At 39.2% G+C, this 21,967-nt stretch overlaps 1 protein-coding gene across 2 annotated transcripts in view; it reads right to left on the reverse strand.

Annotated features, from left to right (window-relative positions):
• Positions 1-1,297: 1,297 nt before the first annotated feature.
• Positions 1,298-21,967, reverse strand: part of AGMO (alkylglycerol monooxygenase) — a 153,151-nt gene continuing 132,481 nt past the window's right edge. The window contains exon 13 of one of the 2 annotated variants that reach the window (XM_073003256.2): positions 1,298-3,978. In XM_073003256.2, the coding sequence (XP_072859357.2) occupies positions 3,898-3,978 (81 nt within the window). In that variant the 3' untranslated portion in view covers positions 1,298-3,897. The remainder of the gene's footprint in view (positions 3,979-21,967) is intronic. The other variant, XM_073003258.2, reaches the window with a different exon arrangement.

Below are 21,967 nucleotides of genomic sequence, written 5' to 3' on the forward strand. Positions count from 1 at the left end.
GCAACACAGTCCTTAGCAAATGCCAACAAGTGCAACCTCATGATGCCATCCTGGACCAGACACTTCCCTTCCAAAGGGAAGGCAGGCCTGATGGGCATTGGCCTTTTCCTGATGTCATTATTCTTCTTTCCTAGAAGGCAAACCTGCTTATTGCCTGAAGAACATTTTTGCGAAAGTACATCTTGTTCGTGGGCTGGAGTTGCCAAGTGGTTTGGCTTTTGCCACACATCTCTGGCTTTCCTTCATCTAGGACAAGAACACAGCTCCCTTTGCAATCTTGTTTCTCTGCTCTGGGCACACACAGAAGTATTCTGTTTTCTACAGGAATCCACAGGAATCATGATGAATCATGATGAAATGAGAACTACTGGCCAAGCAGACCTAAAAACAGCAGCCCGTACTTCCTTGAGCAAAAACAGCAACATGATTGATTGTGTCTATAAATCTAGCAAACCTTTTTCTTAGTACAAGCCAGACACCAGAGGGAGATATGACATGGAGTGAGATAGCAGATTGGGGAGTGTGGGGAGAGATCCAAATGTCAGATTACACTTCAGCTTTCTTTAAAGTGTTCATTTCTGGTGAACACGTTTTGCAGTTTACAAGCTGACAGAATACTAACATTAAAAGAATATGTGAAACCTTGTGATAAGAAAATTACATTAGCAAAGTACAGGGTTTAAAATGCACCTCTCTCTCTCTCTCTCTTTGGGTGCAACTACCATGGAAAGTGTTCTGAATCAGCTTTGCTGCTGTTTGATTCACTGACTGTATTACGTTTGAAATCACAATAAATGTTCACACAAGGGCTGTAGACTGATTCAGGAGTTCATCATTCATAGTGGATATGATGAAAGTCGCATTCCAGGCCACAGCCTCCACTAATTTTTCCTTCCTTCCTCTGGCAACCCCTCCTTCTACTGGTCCAGCATCTTAACCTTTTATGGTTCTGCTTTTCCTTTTATGGTTTGCTCTGAATCTGCTTTCTGATTTAATGCTTCAGACTACTACATTTCTCTAAAACATTTCTGTAGAAAAATAACATGGAAAGGTACTTCACAGTCAAAGTGTACAGAACATTAAATGTTTGACAGTAATTTTGCAAAATACATCATAATTCACACATCAAAATGATTCCATTACAGGGATAATCACCACCTTCCACTTCCCAACTGTTATTCCCCCCCCCCTTTCTTTCAAGTAAAACATGCAGGAATTAGCTCATCTCACTTCAGGTATGATTGTAAACTACTGGTATGATAAACTGTGACCAGAGATGAAATAATGTGACAAGAAATATTTATTTATTTATTTATTTATTTATTTATTTATTTATTTATTTATTTATTTATTTATTTATTTGATTGATTGATTGATTGATTGATTGATTGATTTCTATCCTGCCCATCTAGACCAAAGGTGATGACTCGTTATCTAGCAGCAAGTGATGACTTGTTACCTAGCAGCAATTCAATAATGCACTTGTAATCAACAAGTTATAGGGCTGTGGCCAAACAAGCACACCGTTCCTTAAAATAAGGTATGGCATTGGTTTGAAGACCCTGCGAGACAGAATACGTGCTCTCCTACTTTTAAGTCAAGATTTCAATGCAAAATAAAAGTCTCTCCATAGGTGGAGAAAAGGCAAATACATACAGACTTCATATAGGAAAAAGATAAGAATGAGCAGTCTCAGAATTAGCCGTGGGTGAGACAAGTGCCTAATTATCGAACACTTTTTGGTATGGCTCCAAATTATAAATTAACAGCACAAGGCCTGTCATCGCCTTGTAGTGTTTCAACATCTCCCTGCTGAGTCCAGATGACAGAAAGTTGAGCCAAACTTTCTGCTGGTAATATAAAAGAAACGTCTTACTTTAGCTTTGGCACTTGAGCTTTATGCTTCCTGCAGGAATGGTGCATATTCAAGACTGCAGGCACTTTCTAATTCACACCTCTAGAAATAGCTAAAGTGCCAACCAAAGATGACACTGTCAGATCAGGATGCATTCCCCAGCATTTCCTGTGAAGGTGACGCCAAATGTACAGAAGTGTTGCAGGGATTCAGAATGTATTCCATGGCTTTTGGACAGCTGTACAGCAAAACCGTCTCTGCTGTTGTAATCCCACTGAAGCCCAATAAAGCACAGATTTATTTTATATTACCACTGCTGATCTCCCAGTTTTCTCCAGGCAGATACAACAAAACTTTAAAAATAGCTTTGCAAAAAAGATGACCGGTTGGATTCCAGCTCTCGGAGTCTTTTGCCTGTCCCCTCTTCCTCCCCAACTGTTCAGCAAGGTCACCCAAGCAGCAGTGTCTCCAAATGAAACCAGAAGCAACTGAAAGGTCACTTCCAGTTTTGAAAGAAAACTAAATAAAGTTTCCATTGGTAAAAGAAAATAACAATAATAAAAGTTGTGTGACTGACATAATCCAGATATTAAAAGATAGAAAAGGGGCTGCTGCATGGTGAGTAGTAGAGACTATGTAGGCAGGGCATGAGCCTGCTGAGTTCCAGGCAGAGAGAGAAGGGATTCCCAGTGGTGTGCACAGAGATTGCCTTTTCGGTCTTCTGTGTTGTGGTTCCCCAGATTTCTGCCCAGTCGTCTTGCTCTAGTGGTGCTCCTCCCTTTAAATTAAGCAATTTGTAGACTTTTTGTAAGTCATCAGAAAATAGAAAAATGCACAATAGGATAGAAGAAATTGCCAAAAAAGGCAAAACAACAAGAGCGTTAACTAAAATTATACCAGACATTACATCTGGGAAAATGAAAGTGGCACTCAAGCCGTCTCACGCTTTCCAAAGGGATAAAACTCCTTCAACCAGTTACAGTGGGGTCTTGACTTGAGAACTTAATCCGTATTGGAAGGTGGTTTTCAAGTCAAAAAGTCTGTAAGTCAAGTCTCCATTGACCTACAGTGCATTGAAAACCCATTAATCCCATAACAGGCCGTTTTTGTTCCATTTTGGTTTTTTTCTGGTCTGCAAGTCAAACCTAAATTTTGCGGCCAGAGAAGTCTGTAACTCAAAAAATCTGTAAGTCAAGCCGTCTGTAAGTCAAGGGTCCACTGTAGTGCCAGTTCCATATCACAATCTCACCTAAAAGAGGGATGACCAGGGCAAACCTTGTGCAATAAGATGAAACCACTTACTTCAGTAACATTATGAATGGTAGTGCTGGGAACAGATGACAGCAGGGCTGGGTGTTTAAATAGTGGAACAAGAATTTTTAAAGTCTTGGGTCAGCAGAAGTACAATTCCATTTGCATCTTTAAATGGGATTTGGTTGCAAAACTTGCTCCTGTATTCATGTATAGTCAGGTTAAAACAGTGGAACATGCCCATTTATGCAACTGATAGAACACATGCCTTACCTGTATCAATCTGTAAACAGAAAGACTCAGTTTATTTCCAGTCAAGCTCTTCATTAGTTTCATGAAAAAGCTCAACATGTATGATTACCCATGAATGAGACTGATCCGAAACATTATAGTATTCACAGGAAATTCCTTGAATACACAATAAAATAATCATAATCATAATGTCAACTTAAGAAAGTAATAGCCTTGCTGCCTGAGAACAAATGCACTGTCTCTCTTCTATGGCCAATCAATTGCCCACAGGAATCTGTCAGCAGGACATGAATGCAACCCTCACACATTCTACAGCACATGATATACAATGGAATACTGCATCTGATATGGGAGGGGATACATAGCCATCTTGACTAGGAGCCATTGATGGCTCTAACCTCCAAATAAAGCTGGTTTTAAACATGATGCGCTTTAAAAAGAAAAGCAGACAAGTCCATAAAAGTTCTTGCCAGATCTCTGTGACCGGTATGTTCTACATCAGTAGTTAAAATGAAGGATTATTTTTTACAGACTTCTATTCAGTGATGTTTGACTTTGCTTGAGATGAGTTGCTTCATCATCTGTATTCCCCAAAAAGCAATGCAGAGAGAAAATAAAGCCTATAGTATGAGAGAGAGAGAGAGAGAGAGAGAGAGAGAGAGAGAGAGGGAGAGAGGGGGAACATTACAAAAAACTTAATTACAATACAAATTAAACCAAAACATTTTTTGTGTGTGTAACTGGGGCACAGTGAGGAATCAAATCTTGATTTCTTAACTAGCAGCAATCGGTCAGCGGTTCATTGTATCTTAATTCACATGGCTTATGAGCCAAAGAATCTTAAAGCACCTTAAAAACAAATAAGTTTTAATCAGCATAAGGTTTTGTGGACTATTGCTCACTGAAGCCCTCTTCAGTAAATTCTGCAATGCAATGTATACATCTGGGATAGGGTTAGGTCCAATACAATTGGAAGATTTCTTTACAGTTGAGGTGCTAATAGGAAATAAACTAAATGACATTGCCAAAGCAGACATTCTTAGGATTACAGCCTCCCAAATGAGGCTGCAACCAGACACACACTTACCTGAAAGGAAGCCTCTAGTACATGCATAAAAGTGCATCACATGTTTCTAGAGTATTCTTAATTCAAGACATAACTCTTTTTGGGTTCAACAGTGCCCCCCTCTCCAGACACACTTTCTTTTTTTTAAAAAAGGATTCTGAGAAGAGTGACACCCCCCCCCCTTCCCATCTACAGGTAGTTACAAACCATATTGGTCAGAAAGGTCTGAGCTAACCAAAAGAGGCCAAGGCCACTTTCCCATTTTTGAGTGGACAATGATGGCACAGTAAGCCGAGCAAGATGCAATGTGCTACGGCAAAAGGAAGTCAGAACATGGAAGTTACTTTTTTGTACTACAACTCCAAAACTCCTTCCTTCACAGTGGTTCTCCATCTTGGGTCCCAGATGTTCTTGGACCAATTCTCCCAAAAGCCTTCACCACTAGATGTGCTGGTCAGGATGTTTGGGAGTTGCAAGCCAAGAACATGTGGGGAGCCAAGACTGAGAGCCACTGCTCCATCAGAATGGCCAGTGGGTGTGTTTGTCAGTTTTATTTATTTAAAAATATTTACACCCTGCCTTTTTCCTCAAGAGGACCCAAGGAGGCTTGCAGTATTCAAAACAAACAACATATAAACTGGAAGAAGAGGGGGGATGTTGCCTGGGGGTTTCTGAGAGTAAATATTTCCAAATTCTATGGAGATAGTTAAGTTCCTAATCTCTCTGAAAAATAGAAGTGGACTTGATTTCCAAGTCATCCAATGCATAGGAAGGGGAAATAATTTTCACTGTGCATACTACTTGTTTCTGTTTATCCTTTTACAATATACTTGCAGAAGAGCTAAATCCAAAAACAAGACTCTTTTTCATATTGTTGAGTGCTTTTTATGTTGCTCTAGTCACATACGACTCAGCACACATTTCTTAAGATCACAGCACACTTGTGAAAGATGTATTAAATATAAAAGGTTCTAAAAGACAGGCTTCATTTGCAGAAGGAACATTTCAACAATAGAATTGCTGAGGAGTAATGAGTGGATGGGGGTGGCCCCAAGGCGTAACTGTGGGTCATTAAACCTCAGGAAATGTTCTCAGCTGACATTGCTAAAGCTATTATTATATGGAAGGGAAATCCTTTAAAAGTGTGCATGGTGGGTTTTTTTTCCCCCAATACAGTAGAGTGATGCAATTCCCTTTTAAAAAAATCTTATGTGTCTAAAAACACAGCAAGTGTTTGGAGAGGAAGTGTATATGAAATTACAGAACATACTGCATTGCAGTTTCTGATTTTCATTAATAATTGAAAAAAACCCACAGCAGAAATAAAGGCATAGCAGAATCAAAGTGAAATATAATCCAGTCCTCTCCTGGCCCCCAATACTGAAGGGGAATACTAGTTATCAATCACTATCATAGTGCAAAATAGGCTCTGCTGTCTAGCTTATAAAATGGGTTCTGGCTCTAATTTGGCATGACACGACAATCTTGAAGCATCTCGACAGCAGAGCTTGGGGAAACTGGAAGGGCACTGGAATGTACATATTAATCTGTCATTCCTGCCTGGGCAAATTCCAAGGCTGCCCTTGAAGGTTAGTTAGTGGCAGTTGCTGTAGCTGAATGCAAACAACACCCTCCCTGGATAGAAGTCACCTGCTAGAGTGCATTAATGCCCATCATGGTCCGGCTCTGCACTGGTTTCTCCAGGATTTATTCAAAGGGTTGATTTTGGCTCCCAGAGTTTTACAGAGGTTGGGCCAAATACTCTCCATTACCTATGTTGTTGACTAGCATAATGCATAGCATTCCTAGGTAAAGGTAAAGGTTCTCTTTGACATTTAGTCCAGTCATGTCTGACTCTAGAAGGCAGTGCTCATCCCCGTTTCCAAGCCGTACAGCCAGCATTTGTCCGTAGACACTTTCTGCGGTCATGTTGCCAGACATGGAACGCTGTTACCTTCCCACCGTGATGGTACCTATTTATCTACTTGTGTTTGCATGCTTTTGAACTGGTTGGCAGGAACTGGGACAAGCGACGGGCGTTCACTCCGTCACGTCGGTTCGATCTTATGACTGCTGGTCTTCCAACCTTGCAGCACAGAGGCTTCTGCAGTTTAACACACGGCACCACCACATCCCCATAGCACTCCTAGCAATATCTAATTCAGAAGTCCCACTAAACTCCATGGGATACATTCTCAGGCAAGTGTGCATAGGACTGCATAATCCATAGGCAATCCCTAACCAAGCAGTGACTGGTAGTTCTCGGCCAATATTTGGGAACAAACAAGCTTTATTGCTTAAAACCACACTGATAATGAAGAAATTGAAATAGAATCTTTGTATACCTCAGGTTCAAACATCAATACAAATGGAGATTGCAGCTAAGAAATCGGAAGACCAAGAGATTTGGAAGGGCAGTAATGAAGGAATCAGAAAAAAATAATCAAGTGTAAGGATGCAAGGATTGAGGTATACTTTGTAAATGTACAGTTTTGAATTGATTTAATTTGGTTATATGGCTTTCTATGCTTTAAGCTACTTTAAACTCTTTTAAATCATTTTCTTTGCCAAAATCCTCTTGCATACTTAGACTTAGACTGGCAGAAGGGAAATAGCATAACTTAAAGTGCCAAGTTGCTGCTAATTAACACGTTCCTCCCAAGACTTCTTATTGCACATCAGTGGTGTGCAACCTGGAATCCAAGTGAGATTTGTTAATTAGTGGCAATCTGCCACTATGAGTTATACTATTTCCCTTCTGTTGGTTTAATGCACAAGGATTTGCGCCACTATCTTAAATTGCTTTCCTTTACCCTACCTTGAGGTCTTATGATAGAGGCCGTGAAAGCAATAATAATGAAAGCTACATGTATATAACATTTCCTCTTTTAAAATGCTGTTCTGCTAAGATTAAAGGAAGCTGTTGTTTTTAGTGGTGCGAGACACAGGCATAATTGCCTGTCCCCACAACCATCTCAGATGTTTGTTCCTCAATGTTCACCTCACTTGATAGGCCTTCAAGTAACCTAGAGGTGCAAATGTTACAAAACCATTACTCCAGCCAACATCTGAGAAGCATATGTCAAGGGAAGTGAGCCTATCATAACTGAAAAAATGAAATTACTGCCTGAACTAATTAATACTGATGTTTTCCTTGCTCTCCAATTGAATTATATTAAACGTCAGTGAAAAACTAGGTTTGACATCTACCTAATTGTATAAACAAGGAGAACTGACCTGCTGCTGAAAACAGTCAGCAATAAATCCCATTGAACTGGCATACAAAATTATTCATTATAAGCAACCTGCATGTATACTTTTGATCCATTAAAGAAACCTGCCCTTTGGTGATTTGGAAGAACGTTGCCAGTGATTTATTTAAATCTACAAACAATAGTGATTACCTCTTCCTGTTCTGCGGCAAGGGGAATAGCCGCTTAAAGGACAGAAATATTCTAGTTTTGGGAGGGGCCACAGCTCACTAGCAGAAGACATGCTTTACATGCAGAAGGCCCCAGGTAGGGCTAGGAAAGAATCCCGCCTGAAGCCCTGGAGAATGGTTGTCAGTTCAAGTTAACAACCTTAGGCAGCCCAATGGCCTGATTCAGTAGCAGACAGCTTCTAAAGTTCCTTAATAAAACTTTCCATACAAGAGCTGGGATTGGAGACGACCCGCCGTTTTCAGTCTTTCTCACATATTAGCCCTCTTCAGTCAGTCATTATGAATGGGTGGCAGAGTGCTTATTCATGAGCAGGTTTAAGCACAATCGACATCAACTGACGTGAGGATACAAATTCTGTTTAACCAGGTCTTATGCCTAGTGTGTGTGTTGTGTGTCTTTTGTGTGTGTGTGTGTTTGTGTGTGAAAGAAAGAGAGAGAGAGAGAGAGGCTTTCAAAGTAAGTGAGAAGTCTGAAGAGTGGTTTTACTAGTTCCACTCCTCCCCCAGTGAATGGAGATTTGAACCCAGGTCTCCAGAGTTCTAGTCCGCCACTCTATCCACTCCAAGCACACTAGGATTCTACTAAAGCTGTGTATAAACAGCCTTGAGAATCATCGTATTTGTGGCCAGGAAAACTGAAAGGGGGCAACATCTCTGAATTCTCCAGGCTAAGGGGAAATTCTCTAACAGTTTTCAGAGAGGGGGGATCAATAGAAGCAATGATGGTAGATGCAAAGCTCAAAATTAATGGTGGTTAGGATTCTTTTGGTCTGGTAACACTGCAAAATAGCCAAGGCTGCTCCATTTGTCTTTCTTTCAGTTACATGCCTCTTCGTAACTTTTTGGCTTTCCTGGCTACTCATATTTCCTGAATTGAAAAAGCCATGTAGGAGGAGAATGTGGGAAGCTAGGGGAGGCTGTCCAGAGACAACTATACAAAACAAAATACAGTGGTGCCTCGCAAGATGATGTTAATTCATTCCGCGAAAATCGCTGTCTTGTGAAAACATCATCTTACGAAACGCAGTTCCCCATTGGAATGCATTGAAATCTATTTAATGCGTTCCAATGGGGAAAAATCATCGTCTTGCGAAAATCATCCATAGAAAACATCGTCTTGTGAAATGCGGTTCCCCATTGGAATGCATTTAAATCTATTTAACATGTTCCAATCGGGGGGGAAAAAGTCTTGCGAAGCATCGGTCTAAAAAACAAATACCCCGTCTTGCAAAGCAATGGTCTTTTAAAAAAAAGTCTTGCGAAGCATAGACCCAAACATTGTCTTGAGAAAATCGTCCATAGGAAAAACTGTCTTGTGAAGCGCAACAGCGATTGCAAAAACTCTTGCGGATTAATCGTTCCATGAGGCAATCGTCTTGCGAGGAACCACTGTACAAGATCTGTATAAGACACACTCCTCATTCAGTTTAAAGATAAGCACAGAAATGCAGACAAGCTCTTTACTCTTGCTCCTCCAGTCCCTGCTGGCCAATCAGAAGCCAGCCAAAGCACACCATAGCAGTGGTCCTCTCGGCATCCCGAGTGCTGACTTGGAGGCTACTTTGTTGCCTGGCCACTCAGTCTCAGCATGGTGCACTGCACACAATCTGGGCATGCCAGATAATTCTGGGGTCAGCATTGCAGAAGAGTTGCCAATATTCTTCTGGGAACAATATTATACATAGGATTGCTGGAATAAATATCAACAACCTCCGATATGCAGATGATACCACTCTGATGGCAGAAAGTGAGGAGGAATTAAGGAACCTTGTAATGAGGGTGAAAGAGGAGAGTGCAAAAAACAGTCTGAAGCTCAACATCAAAAAAACTAAGATCATGGCCACTGGTCCCATCACCTCCTAGCAAATGGAAGGGGAAGATATGGAGGCAGTGACAGATTTTACTTTCTTTGGCTCCATGATCCCTGCAGATGATGACAGCAGCCACGAAAGTAAAAGACACCTGCTTCTTGGGAGGAAAGCGATGACAAACCTCGATAGCATCTTAAAAAACAGAGACATCACCTTGGCAACAAAAGTCTGAATAGTCAAAGCTATGGTTTTCCCTGTAGTGATGTATGGAAGTGAGAGCTGGACCATAAAGAAAGCAGACCGCTGAAGAATTGATGCTTTTGAATTGTGGTTTTGGAGGAGGCTCTTGAGAGTCCCCTGGACTGCAAGGAGAACAAACCTATCCATTCTAAAGGAAATCAAGCCTGAGTGCTCACTGGAAGGACAGATCCTGAAGCTGAGGCTCCAATATTTTGGCCATCTCATGAGAAGAGAAGACTCCCTGGAAAAGACTCTGATGTTGGGGAAGAGTGAAGGCAAGAGGAGAAGGGGACGACAGAGGACGAGATCGTTGGACAGTGTCATCGAAGCAAACAACATGAATTTGACCCAACTCTGGGAGGCAGTGGAGGACAGGGGGGCCTGGCGTGCTCTAGTCCATGGGGTCATGAAGAGTCGGACACGACTAAACGACTAAACAACAACAACTTGGTAGAAGGAGCTCTATGTGTGCACATCTGTACATGGTATGTGACCAATGCATGCCATGACATTTAAGGGCAGGATTAGTGTTCCCATGCATGAGAACCCTTGCAGGTCTTCATACAAAACACCTGAAGAGCACAATAATCTGTTTTCACTTATTATGGCTATCATGTAACAAAATACATTTTAAGCTGCACTTTCATATATTCTCAAATTACTTTAACAGCTCATTTTTACCATAATACTTCACAAAGGAGTGAACCTGCTGGAGAAGTAAGTTTTATCTTATGCTGGAAAGAGATAAAAGAATAGTCTAGTTGCTTATAAATCCACAACGAAGAATGAAACTATTTGGAGTGTCTCCCTAGAGGGTAAAGCAAGCCTGTCCTATAGGATGGGGTGTGGACTAGCATGTGAAACACCTAGGCTGTCTTCAGGCCACCAGGACCGCTAAGAATGACAAAGGGTTCCATTGGATGCAATGGTCATAATGAAATCAGTTTCTCCCCACCTCTCAAAGTCCAGTGTGTCAGAAGAAACATGTCTCATCTCAACTATTTACACTTGCAAGCCTGGCAGACCATTTTGGAAAAGAAATGTGCAGAAAACAATGTGTGTAGTTGAAAATATGAATGGCTGAAGTGTGCACACTTAAAAAATATGAACACACTTCAGAAGAAATGCATATGTTATGTAAAATGCATACAAAAACAATGTGTACGTAAAATAACAACAACAGCAACAGCAATAAACAAACAAACAAATAAACAAGATGTGCATGAATTTCCACTCTAAAAAAATTAGAACTTCATATATAAAAAAATGGGGAAAATGCATATGGGGTATGGAGAAACACAACAAAATCAAGGCTGAGAGATTTCCACATCCCTAAAAGCACTGTAAATTATGGGCTGCCCACAAACTGAACACACCTTGCATTTTGAAATCTACAGATGACAAAGGTGGTTGCAGAGGGGTCCAGTCACATCCACGCATACAAAAACAATGCAGAAAACAATGCACACAAAGCTCAGAAGAATCACATTTCAATCGATGGGAAAAAAACATTAAAAAAAATGACAGATTTCATTCCATTTGAAATCAAGACCACTGGGATGGAAAAGCGCACATACCTCATACAGAAGTGACAAAAGGATACATGTGCAGGTGCACATCATCTTTGTTAGGAACAGGGTTGTGAAAATACCTGTCTTTAATTTGCTATATTTCTTTCAATTTCACCTGATTTTACTTTTGTCCTTGTTTATATCAGGTTGCAAAGTGTCATCTTTTTCTTCCTAATTGATATTCATACATATTTTCTGTGCATTTCTCCTCTTTCAAATATTTATTTACAGACATTTATTTAGACATTTTACCAAAAGTGTAAAGTTTATCTATTTTACATGATTTATACCTTTCCATTCAATTGTCTAAAGTGAGATGCCTCATATTTACTTCAACAGCACACATTTTGCTCTAAATGTGCACAATATGTCAGAGATCTGTGCTCCAAATCTCCTATAAGCTCACAAATGTGTGAATTCCCACATTTCTTCTAGCAATCAGTTTTAGGAGCTGTGAAAACATTATTTTTTTATGAGACTGCCAAACCCAGTGAAATTCCTTCCCTAGTCAAGAACAGCCCTGCAATCATATTACAGAATCTAGATAAAGTGCTGTCATCAGTGGACAAGGCAGACTAGAGTAGCAGGAACATTGTGGTGGAGAGGGTCCATCTTGCCCATGAGCATGAAAACACCCACAGAACTCTAAATAAGATGGATAGTTTGGCATAGCTATAGAATATCCATCCATACATATTGTGCAGTGAATCTGTACTAGAGTGAATGGCTCTTCTAACTCATTCAAATCTAAAATACAGTACAGACAGAGGAAAACAGTAAACTTCGCTTGACAGAGAGGGAAAGTTTACCTTATATAACCAGTCTCTAGCTTCTAGCTGCCCACAGCCCTTGTATGCTTCCTGAACCTGCACACAGAGTAAGGGTTTGGTGCACTCCTTTCTCCACTTCCACAACAGAGTCTTCTCCAAATACCAAACCCAGACTTAGGGATGAAAAATGCAAAGCAACAGCAAGCTTTCTCCTGCCGTGTTAAATGCTGCCCTCTGCTGGCTCTGAGAATGATGATCTTCCACAGGCTTTCCTACCATGGATAACGTACGTACGTACAAGTCTTGCACTATACAATCAGTGTAAATGCTGTTATGTAACACATAAGGGGGGAAATGCCTCCCCCACCCTAGAATAAATGGTTTAGGAACATAAAGATTTCCCATCAATCTGATGTGGGTTCAAACTTCGGTATAGACCAAGTGGCAAAAAGATCTATTTACTGTTAACAACAGCAGGGGAAGGGGAAACATAATAAAATACAGACATGATCAACTACTTTGGAAGTTAAATCTACTACTTGGAAAATTAAAGTTAATCACTAATTAAAGTTAATCACTAACTGTAACTTAGTGAAAATGGCTAAAGGGTCAAGCTATTAAAAACTACTTTTGAAGTACTACAACATGATTATTGTTCTAGTTACTTTTTAAGAAAAAAAACTCAGCTTGGCCATTTCCCACAAATAACTAAATCCAGTATTATTTACGAGACAAGTCGCCTTTCCAGGACACTGTCAGGGGAATGGGTATCAGAGAATAATCTGGACAATATTTTAGGTGCTGGCTAGAGATTTTCTGGGAAGTCTCCACTCAGTTTTTCAAGCCACCAAGTTTTTCATGCATGTTTTATTCAGGCTGCCATAGTAGCTACACTGACGTATACCGTACCATCCTTCCACCAGGGCAGTTATAAGTTAGTGTTGGTTCAGAAGTTTACCATTTCACTTCAGTGGAATCCTCAGGGAATCACAGTAACAGTAAATCAACAGGAAAAAGGGGGATGGGGTGGGGATAAACACTGCATGCAAATAAAAAAGAGAAGAGTTTTAAATGCAGGATGCTAATCTGTTCTTCTCAGGATAAAACTACAACCTCCCCCCAACATTTTGAAATAACCTGGGTGGGTTTGTGCACACGTATGAGTGTGTGCATCTATGTGCTTACATACATATGTGTATGAGTGCACGTGCGCATGGTATGTATGTATGTATGTATGTATGTATGTATGTATGTATGAATGAATGAATGAATGAATGAATGAATGAATGAATGAATAAATAAATAAATAAATAAATAAATAAATAAATAAATAAATAAATAAATAAATAAATAAATAAATAAATCTCCTGGCAGACCATGTCATTGTTTTGCTTCTATGTCAGAGGGATGCCTCAAGTCTCAGCAATTGTTAACCTCTCCCATGACGCGCTAACCAGAGGTCAGATGTTCACATGTGGCTTGCAGCTTGGGGAATTAGCCTGTGTTCTGCCAGGGAAAGGACGTCCCAAATGCTTTCTCTCATAAGTTCTAAGCCATAAACTGCATCCTACTTGATGAGCTGTGCCAAAAGTGGACCCAAGGGTATGCAGGGAGTTGGCTGATGGGAAAAATAAGTGCTTCCTATGGAAGCTACAGCTGTTTTCCTGAGAGAGCACAAGAGGGAGAGAGAGAGGGAGAGAGAATGAACATGCAGATGCCAGATTTTTTCCCCCTATACTTTCCGTTTTGACTACCTGTTCTGGCAAGAGTTCCAATAAAGGGGAAAGAAAATAGCAGGCACCCAGCTGTTTTAAATAAGCCTTAAAAACACAGGTAATGGTTGCATAAATACTGAAAAAATGTGAAAAGCATTTTTTTCCTGGCACTTAAAGCTGGATTTTTTAAAAGGTGAAAGTATGCACAAACATCCTCTGCCTCATGTAGAAATTTTATGACCAGGCTAAAGCCTTTGATTATGAAATCAGGCTCAATTCATATTAATAGGCATGTGATGGATGCTTAAAATCCCACAATCCAGAAACTGTTCCATACAGTGTGTGAGAGAATGTGCATCTTTCTCTTATGCTGACCCAATATCTGCCATCTTGATTCATCACATACCACACAGTGTCACAATAAAAACAAGTGGTTTGAAACCAGATGTAAAATAAGTTATTTTGCATAAGGTGGCCTTATCATGCAGGCCACCTTGGAAATCTCTATATTGCTGTGCACACCTGGATGCTATGGTAACCATCTAAGCTTAATCCTATATTTGAAATTAGCAGCTAACTTGCTCCAAATGCAAACTTCTAAAATCATTCTTCAAACTGAATGATTTTTGGGACAATAGAAGCCATTAGTTTTCACTTATATGAATATCCCACAAAGCTGACACATGGGGTAAGAAATTGGTTGCTTTGACCAGTGTAGCTATGCAGTACAATAAAGCTGGGACTGAAGAGATTTTACTTACAGTAAGACTATATTTTAAGGGAAAGTTTCTATAGGATTCAGCCAAAGAAATGCACTTGAAATTAGTCAAAGTAGAGGTTTATATACACAGCCAAGCTTTTGTTACAACTCCATGATTGTCTCTTCCTCTGAAGAAAACATATACCCTTTACAGAGGTCATAAAGCTGACTAACAAAATTAACTGAAGATGTTAGATTGGGGTGAATGAGGGATTGTTACTTTTTGTGCCATTTGAAAAAAAGCAACACATTTGACCTAGCAGATTAAAATCAATGTGTTATTGGGTGGGGAATCCTTGGAGATCATTATTTGCTTATCTTGTTTGTGGCTTCTTTGAAACCTGATTGTGCAGGACCATTATGTAAATGAACTTAAAACTAAAGGTTATATCCTAACAAGAAGAGCACATAAAAAACAATAATTATCTGATACACTAAATACCAATTAAGAAGTATAATACTGAATTTTATCAGATCATTTATAAAAACAAATAACCAAACTAGAACAGCTATATATACAAAATCTGTACAATGGACGTTTTCGATATACCAATATCTATATGTATCTATAAGTATCTGTAAGTATATCGATATAACAATATACAACAAAATCCAGTTGTGTAAGCTTAATGTCTGTGAAAGGATAGTAATGTCACCAGCAGAAATTGGTTTTCTGTGATTTTAAAACTTCCTATTCCTGTCCCACCACTTTTTCAGTCCTTTTGAAAAAAAAATTCTTCCCTTTCATCACAGAAGAGCCATAGGAATGAAAGGATGAAATTTTTAATGACTGAGCTCTCCCCTGCTGCTGGTGACATTTCACAGGCGTAACTTATGCAATAGGATTTTGTCCAGTGTGGTATATTGGTTAGAATGCTGGACTAGGACTTGGAAAACCTGGCTTCAACTCCCTGTTTTTCCAGGAAACTCACTGGGTGGCTTTGGACCAGTTTCATACTCACAACCTGACTTCTTTCACAGAGTTGCAGTGAAAATAAAGTCAGAGAAAGGAGAGCTATGTACACCATCCTGAGCTCATTGGAGAAATGGTATATTGATGTAACAAATAAATTGATAAAAGAGATATAAAATAAGGAACAAACATGCAGTGTAGCTCAACAGGGATAAAAGCAGTTACAAAACAAAAAGGTCATTGTTAAGATCCATCCATGTTAAGAATACAGATAAAATAAACAGGCCTATGGATATTTTGACTCTTAAATCTTTCTTAGTAATCTGAAAATACTCTTTTTCGTAATAAAAAAGAAAACCATCTATTAAAATCAACTTCTAATAAATGTTCTCATTATTTGCTAAATATCCAGAAGGTTTTGTTGGGTAAAAAAAATAACAACCAGCACCAGATAGGTACTGCTATCATGATAAGCTTTTTATCAGGACCCACCAGCCATTTTTAATAGCTTCTTCTTTTTCTTTATTTCTGAACATATTTGTCAACGAGCAGCATACTCATTTAGAAAAGTCCTCATCTGATGTTTTTGGGCTGGTTAACAGACTCTTGTGCTGGTGGACAAACCCACTGGCACAGTGCATCTTGTCTATAGCAAATAATTTGGGACGATTTCTTTGCATCATGAAATAAAAGTAAATCAAAGTGAGCAAAACTTCAGAATTACGCTATCTGCATTCAGAATGTGTGAATGCCCTTGTGCATCTTTGACCACTACCAAATCACCAAAAAGGGAAGATGGCTTATGGACAGACTGCTTTTCAAAAAAAAAGGCACTCCTCTCTCATATAAAAGGTTCCCTTTGACATTTTTAGTCCAGTCATGTCCGACTCTAGGGGGTGGTGCTCATCCCGTTTTCAAGCCATAGAACCAGTGCTTGTCCGAAGACAGTTTCCATTGCCACGTGGCCAGTGTGACTAGGGAACGCCGTTTTACCTTCCCACCGAGGTGGTACCTATTTATCTACTTGCATTTGCATGCTTTCGAACTGCTAGGCTGGCGAGGAGGTGAGACAAAGCGACGGGAGCTCACTCTGTCGCGTGGATTCGATCTTATGACTGCTGGTCTTCTGACCCTGCAGCACAGGCTCCTGCGGTTTAGCCCACAGCGCCACCACATACCCTCTCTCATATAATTTCTTACTTTATTACACAATTATACATATTAACCTGAGACAGAACGCATTAGGATTCCATTCTTGACTGTCTTTTCAGTAGCAGTGTTCATGCCGTCATTTTTTTAAAAAGCACACCAACACAGGAATATACTAATTTTCAGAAAAGTAGCGGTGTTAAACTTTATCAGCAAAATCACAAACTGAAAATAAAAAGACAAAGAAATGTGGAAAGAAAACCAAAAGTATTGGGGCACCTTTAAAATGAACACATTTATTTCAGTGACAGCTTTCATAAATTACAAGCCACGTGTATTTGAAGAAGTAGATTGCAACCCGTGAAAGCTCACAGCAAGATAAACTCGTTTAGTATTAAAAGTACCATAATACTTTTGGTTTGGAGAGTCCCCAGAAGAAGGGAATGGTAAACCATTTCTGAGTACTTTATACCTAGAAAACTCCAAGAAAAGCTGCCATAATTCAGAATAGATTTGCCAGCACATAATTATCATTATTAAGTGCCTACTTATTAAGGGCTTACATACTGAAATAACTTAGAAACAAACTGGTCACATGGTCCAAAGCACATTCTCTACAAAGTTCACAAAATATTTTCTTTCTCCCTAGAGGAAATACATTTTCTCCCCTGACTTAAAAACAGAACTAATAAAACTGTTATATTTGTAATCTCAAATGTTGTGTAAGTTTTGCACACGTCTTAAGTTACAAGGAGATCAGAAACTAAAAAAGAAATAAGAGTTTTATTTTTGAATCTTTTTATTTCCTTAAGAGCCACCAAAAATAGTTCTAATGATTCCCCAAGAGCTTTCATAAAGTAATCTTAAATAGTACCGTTCAAGATGACTGCTGGAATGCTTACTTGTATTGGCTGGCAGGTCTGTTTATTATCACATCTTTCAGTCCTCAGACATATCAAAGTTCATAAGCATTATTTAAAACAAAATATTTGTTCATCAAAATAATTAAACAGGGTAACTTAGTTTTAAATGCATGAAGTGAGAGCATTATGCTAATAAAATGTAAGACCTGCCCTAGCAATTAGTGCAAGTATACTGAACAACACATGTATAGTGAAGTGTGGCACAACTAGTAAATGAGAAGATATAGTAGATAACAATCTTTCCAGCTCCCTGGTTTTACAGATAACAGTAGGTCTGACAAGCATTAATTCCTCTGTTCCCCCCTCCTTTATTTCTTTCTATTGTGTAATATTCTCATTAGTCTAGTGCAGCCTACAAGTATGCTTCTGCTGGCACTAATTTAAAGCCAAAGCCCCGCCCCCTCAGACCATGTGGTCAGAGAGTACAAAGGTCAGCCTAGCAGAAAAGATCTCACCAAATAAAGTCTGCACTTTGTCCAAAGATGTTTCTTAGGCCAATGCTAGGCACACAGAACTGCTGGATAGCTCTGTGGTTTTGGCATCCAGCTGTGGAACCAGAAGTAGGGAGTTCAATTCCCCACTGTGCCTCCTCGACAGGGGCTAAACTCAATGATCCATAGGGGCCCTTCTAGTTCTGCCATTCTAAGATGATGATGATGATAATGATTACATACAACAGACTTGCTTCTTTTTATTTGTTACTTCTGTTCTTCACACTGTTTTGAAGACAACTTCCAAGGTGCCCCTGGAACATCCCATGGAAAGCACAACAGCCAAATATATTTATGTAGTAAATCATTTGTATGCTTCTTCTCACTCACCTCGAATAGCAACGAAGATGGCTAACAACGTGAAAGTAAGTGAAGCGCAGGCTATATGACAGGTATGCAACCTTTTTTTAAAAAAAAAGGCACGGTTGGGGAATGTTATTAAGTGCACACCTGGATGATATGTTTGCATTCAAAATTGGGACACCAGGATGTACCATGCCATTTATATCTGTTAAACAGTTCTGGTAGATTTGAGATTTCCTCTAGCATATTTGAGGAAGGTGCTGAGCGCTAAACAGTGAAAAACTGAAGCTCCAAGGCTTCATCTGTAACTCTCATTTAAACGGTGGATTTTTAAAACTGCTCATAGCTTGGAATATATCTTAATAAAGAGACTGTTCATTTAGTGGATTTAGCAGCTGGAAGTAGCAGAGACATATATGAGATCAGCGACTTCCCTATTGGTTTCAAGGCCAAACATTTTACAAAGGATTCTGATTAGGAAGGACAATATGGCTCATGATTCTCCATAAAAACAGTGTTACAAAAGAAACACATCCCAACACTTTCAATCTGCAACTGTAACACAAAAATTTTAAAATTAACCTGTAAGCATTGTGGCAAAAATGATAAAAGTTGTCCTGCACACAGTTAAAGAGAATCAGAGTATAACTCCAGCAAGCACATCAGAACTCTGGCATAACTTTCTTTTGGATGTCTCTAGAATGTCTTTTCACAAGAAGAAATGGAGTCCTATACCTATTCTATATCTCACATAAAGTCAACATCTCCTTCTTTAATAGCAAACTAATATGGTAACTCAACTGAACAACTACAAGTGTAATTTCTAAAATTTTGTTTTTAAATAGGAAAGCTCTACAGAAGAATGATCTTTAAGCTACAATCCTAAAGATACATACCAGGAATAAGTCTTACTGAGCACTGCGAGTCTCAAAATAGCTTAAGGCTACATTGCTGGACATTAATATATACCAAGGGAAAACAAGCAAACATAAGAAATAAGTTGTGAAAAGAATGAAAGAGAAGTGCATTGCAAGAATATTGAGAAACATAAGAAACATACTACAGCCACAAATTTAAAAACATGCCATGTTTTTTAAACAAAGACAAAGGGAAAAATGAGACAAAAAATTAAAATGTTGGCTGTGGTTGAATGAAAGCAACACATTAAAAAATGGGGAAAATGAGTATTAGAATTTGTTACTGGTTATTGAAAACAGCAGAAAATTCCCTGTGATCCCACTTTCTTTTTTTTAAAAAAAAGTTTCAAATATTCACTCATATTACAATTGTTTATGATATATAAAACCTCTCTATAAAAATTGTGATTTAGCAGAAGATGTCGACTATTGGTCTACAGAGTTACTTGGTAACAGACATAACCACATACAATCATTTGAAGCTACTTTATAGAGCCAGAGGAAATGTGGGGTCCTCCTAACACTTTTGGGTTGTTGTTTTTTGTTATGCACCTACCAAATGGTACGGCTACTATTGCATAAATTACTACATTCATATTTTTTTTTTTGCTAGGGAAAAGGGGTTAAATTTAATACAGCTGGACAGCTGAACAGCTGCTTTCATGATTTAAATAAAAACAAGCTGAAATCTTTGCTGTCAAATGGGTGATATATGACTTGTAATGGGATGTTTCCAACCTTTTCTTCCATATGGCTGCCTATGTTAGGAAATACACACAGCCTACAGTCCAGCCCGGCTTCCAGAAAACATCTGGCTCTCATTCCTGCTCTGTTAGTTCCAAAGTTGCCTCCCACAAACATAAAATGATTCATAGGGCAACATCCCTTTGCTTAAGGATCCAAATGGGATGCTTCATTGATAATTTTATTGTGTGCCACAACTAGAGATATGGGAAAATGGAGCACATTCAAAAACGTATCTTCCACATGATTCTGCGTTATCTACATACAATAAAATTAACATTTCAGGCAATACTTCTTGCTAACAATTAAGAATCCTGTAATTTTGGAAGTATTTTGCTCTGCAACAGATTGAAATGACTCCAGGTTCAATGACTGTTTGGAACCTTTCTCCACGCCCACCCTCTTTTTTTCCCACCATCCCATGCATCTTGCAAAGTTGCTCTAGAGCAGTGGTCCCCAATCTTAGGCCTCCAGATGTTCTTGGACTTAAGCTCCCAGAAATCCTGGCCAGCAGAGGTGTTGGTGAGGGCTTCTGGGAGTTGTAATCCAAGAACATCTGGAGGCCCAAGTTTGGGGACCACTGCTTTAGAGTGCTGAGTTTCTGGGAAAGGAACGTCTGTCATCCTCATGCTACAAGCTGACATTAAGTCTTCATAATGAATTGTGTGTGTTTGTGTGCGTGTTCTCTGCTGTCAAGTCAGAACCAACTTACAGCAACCAGAATAGGGTTTTCAAGGTAAGTGAGATACTTAAGGAGTGGTGTTACCAATTCCACACTACTACAGTGAGTTTCCATGGCCAAGTGAGGATTCAAACCCTGTTCTCCAGAGTCCAAGGCCATCACTCTATCCACCACACCACACTGGGAATCCAGTAATAAATTGGCTTCTCCTATTTTTATATTGGCACTTTTGGGAAATTTAACATTAGCTGCCCAACTCATATCTGAAGTGTTGACTGAGAACTAAATACTTTATCTGTTGTTTTTCTCAAGTAAACCCATGTGATGGGGTGGTGTAGCAGTTACAATGTTTGACTGGGTTCAAGTTTCCACTCAGCCAAAATACTTACTGGCTGATCTTTGACCAGTCTGACCTATCTTATAGGGATGTTATGAGGATTAAGTAGCTGATGACACTGGATTCTTCTCTACATGCTGAGAAAGGAACTCTGAAATGTAACAGAACAAGTGGGTATTACCAAAGACAGAGGTCCCTTCTCATTTTACTAGGTCAGCTCTCTGTTTCCACTGTTCTGAAAGATTGTCTTTCCTTAGAGAACACAGAAAAACTGTAACAAAATGGAGATGCAGGCATCAGCTCTAAACCATAAGCACTCATTAAAACACCTTTCTTGCTAAGTCAATTTTGCCAGGTGTAAGATCCTAGGGATCTCCAATATCTTTTCGGCAATCGTAAACTATTATTTCTACTATTATCTACACTTCTGTGCTGAAGGATTTTAGTAATTTTTGAGAGATTCTCATTATTTTGACAAAGAGACAATGAAACACAGACTCACACTACACACTTAAAACCAAAAGAATATCACATTGTATACATTATGAATTTATTTCATGCTCTGGTAGAGCTGTAACAATGGCTAAGTAGCAGGGTTTGTTCCTACTGTAAAATACCAATACAGTACAGTATAATAAAAAGAGGGCCCATTTATGAACTCAGCTATCCAGTCACACACTCATTTCCTGTATTTATATTTCCAGCTTTCTTTCAAACATATGCTTTCTGAAATTTATCTTTTAAAGGAACAAACTGATCCTGAATGAAAAAAAAA

The sequence above is a fragment of the Pogona vitticeps genome, chromosome 6 (genome assembly GCF_051106095.1).
Source record: "Pogona vitticeps strain Pit_001003342236 chromosome 6, PviZW2.1, whole genome shotgun sequence".
Taxonomy (NCBI): domain Eukaryota; kingdom Metazoa; phylum Chordata; class Lepidosauria; order Squamata; family Agamidae; genus Pogona; species Pogona vitticeps.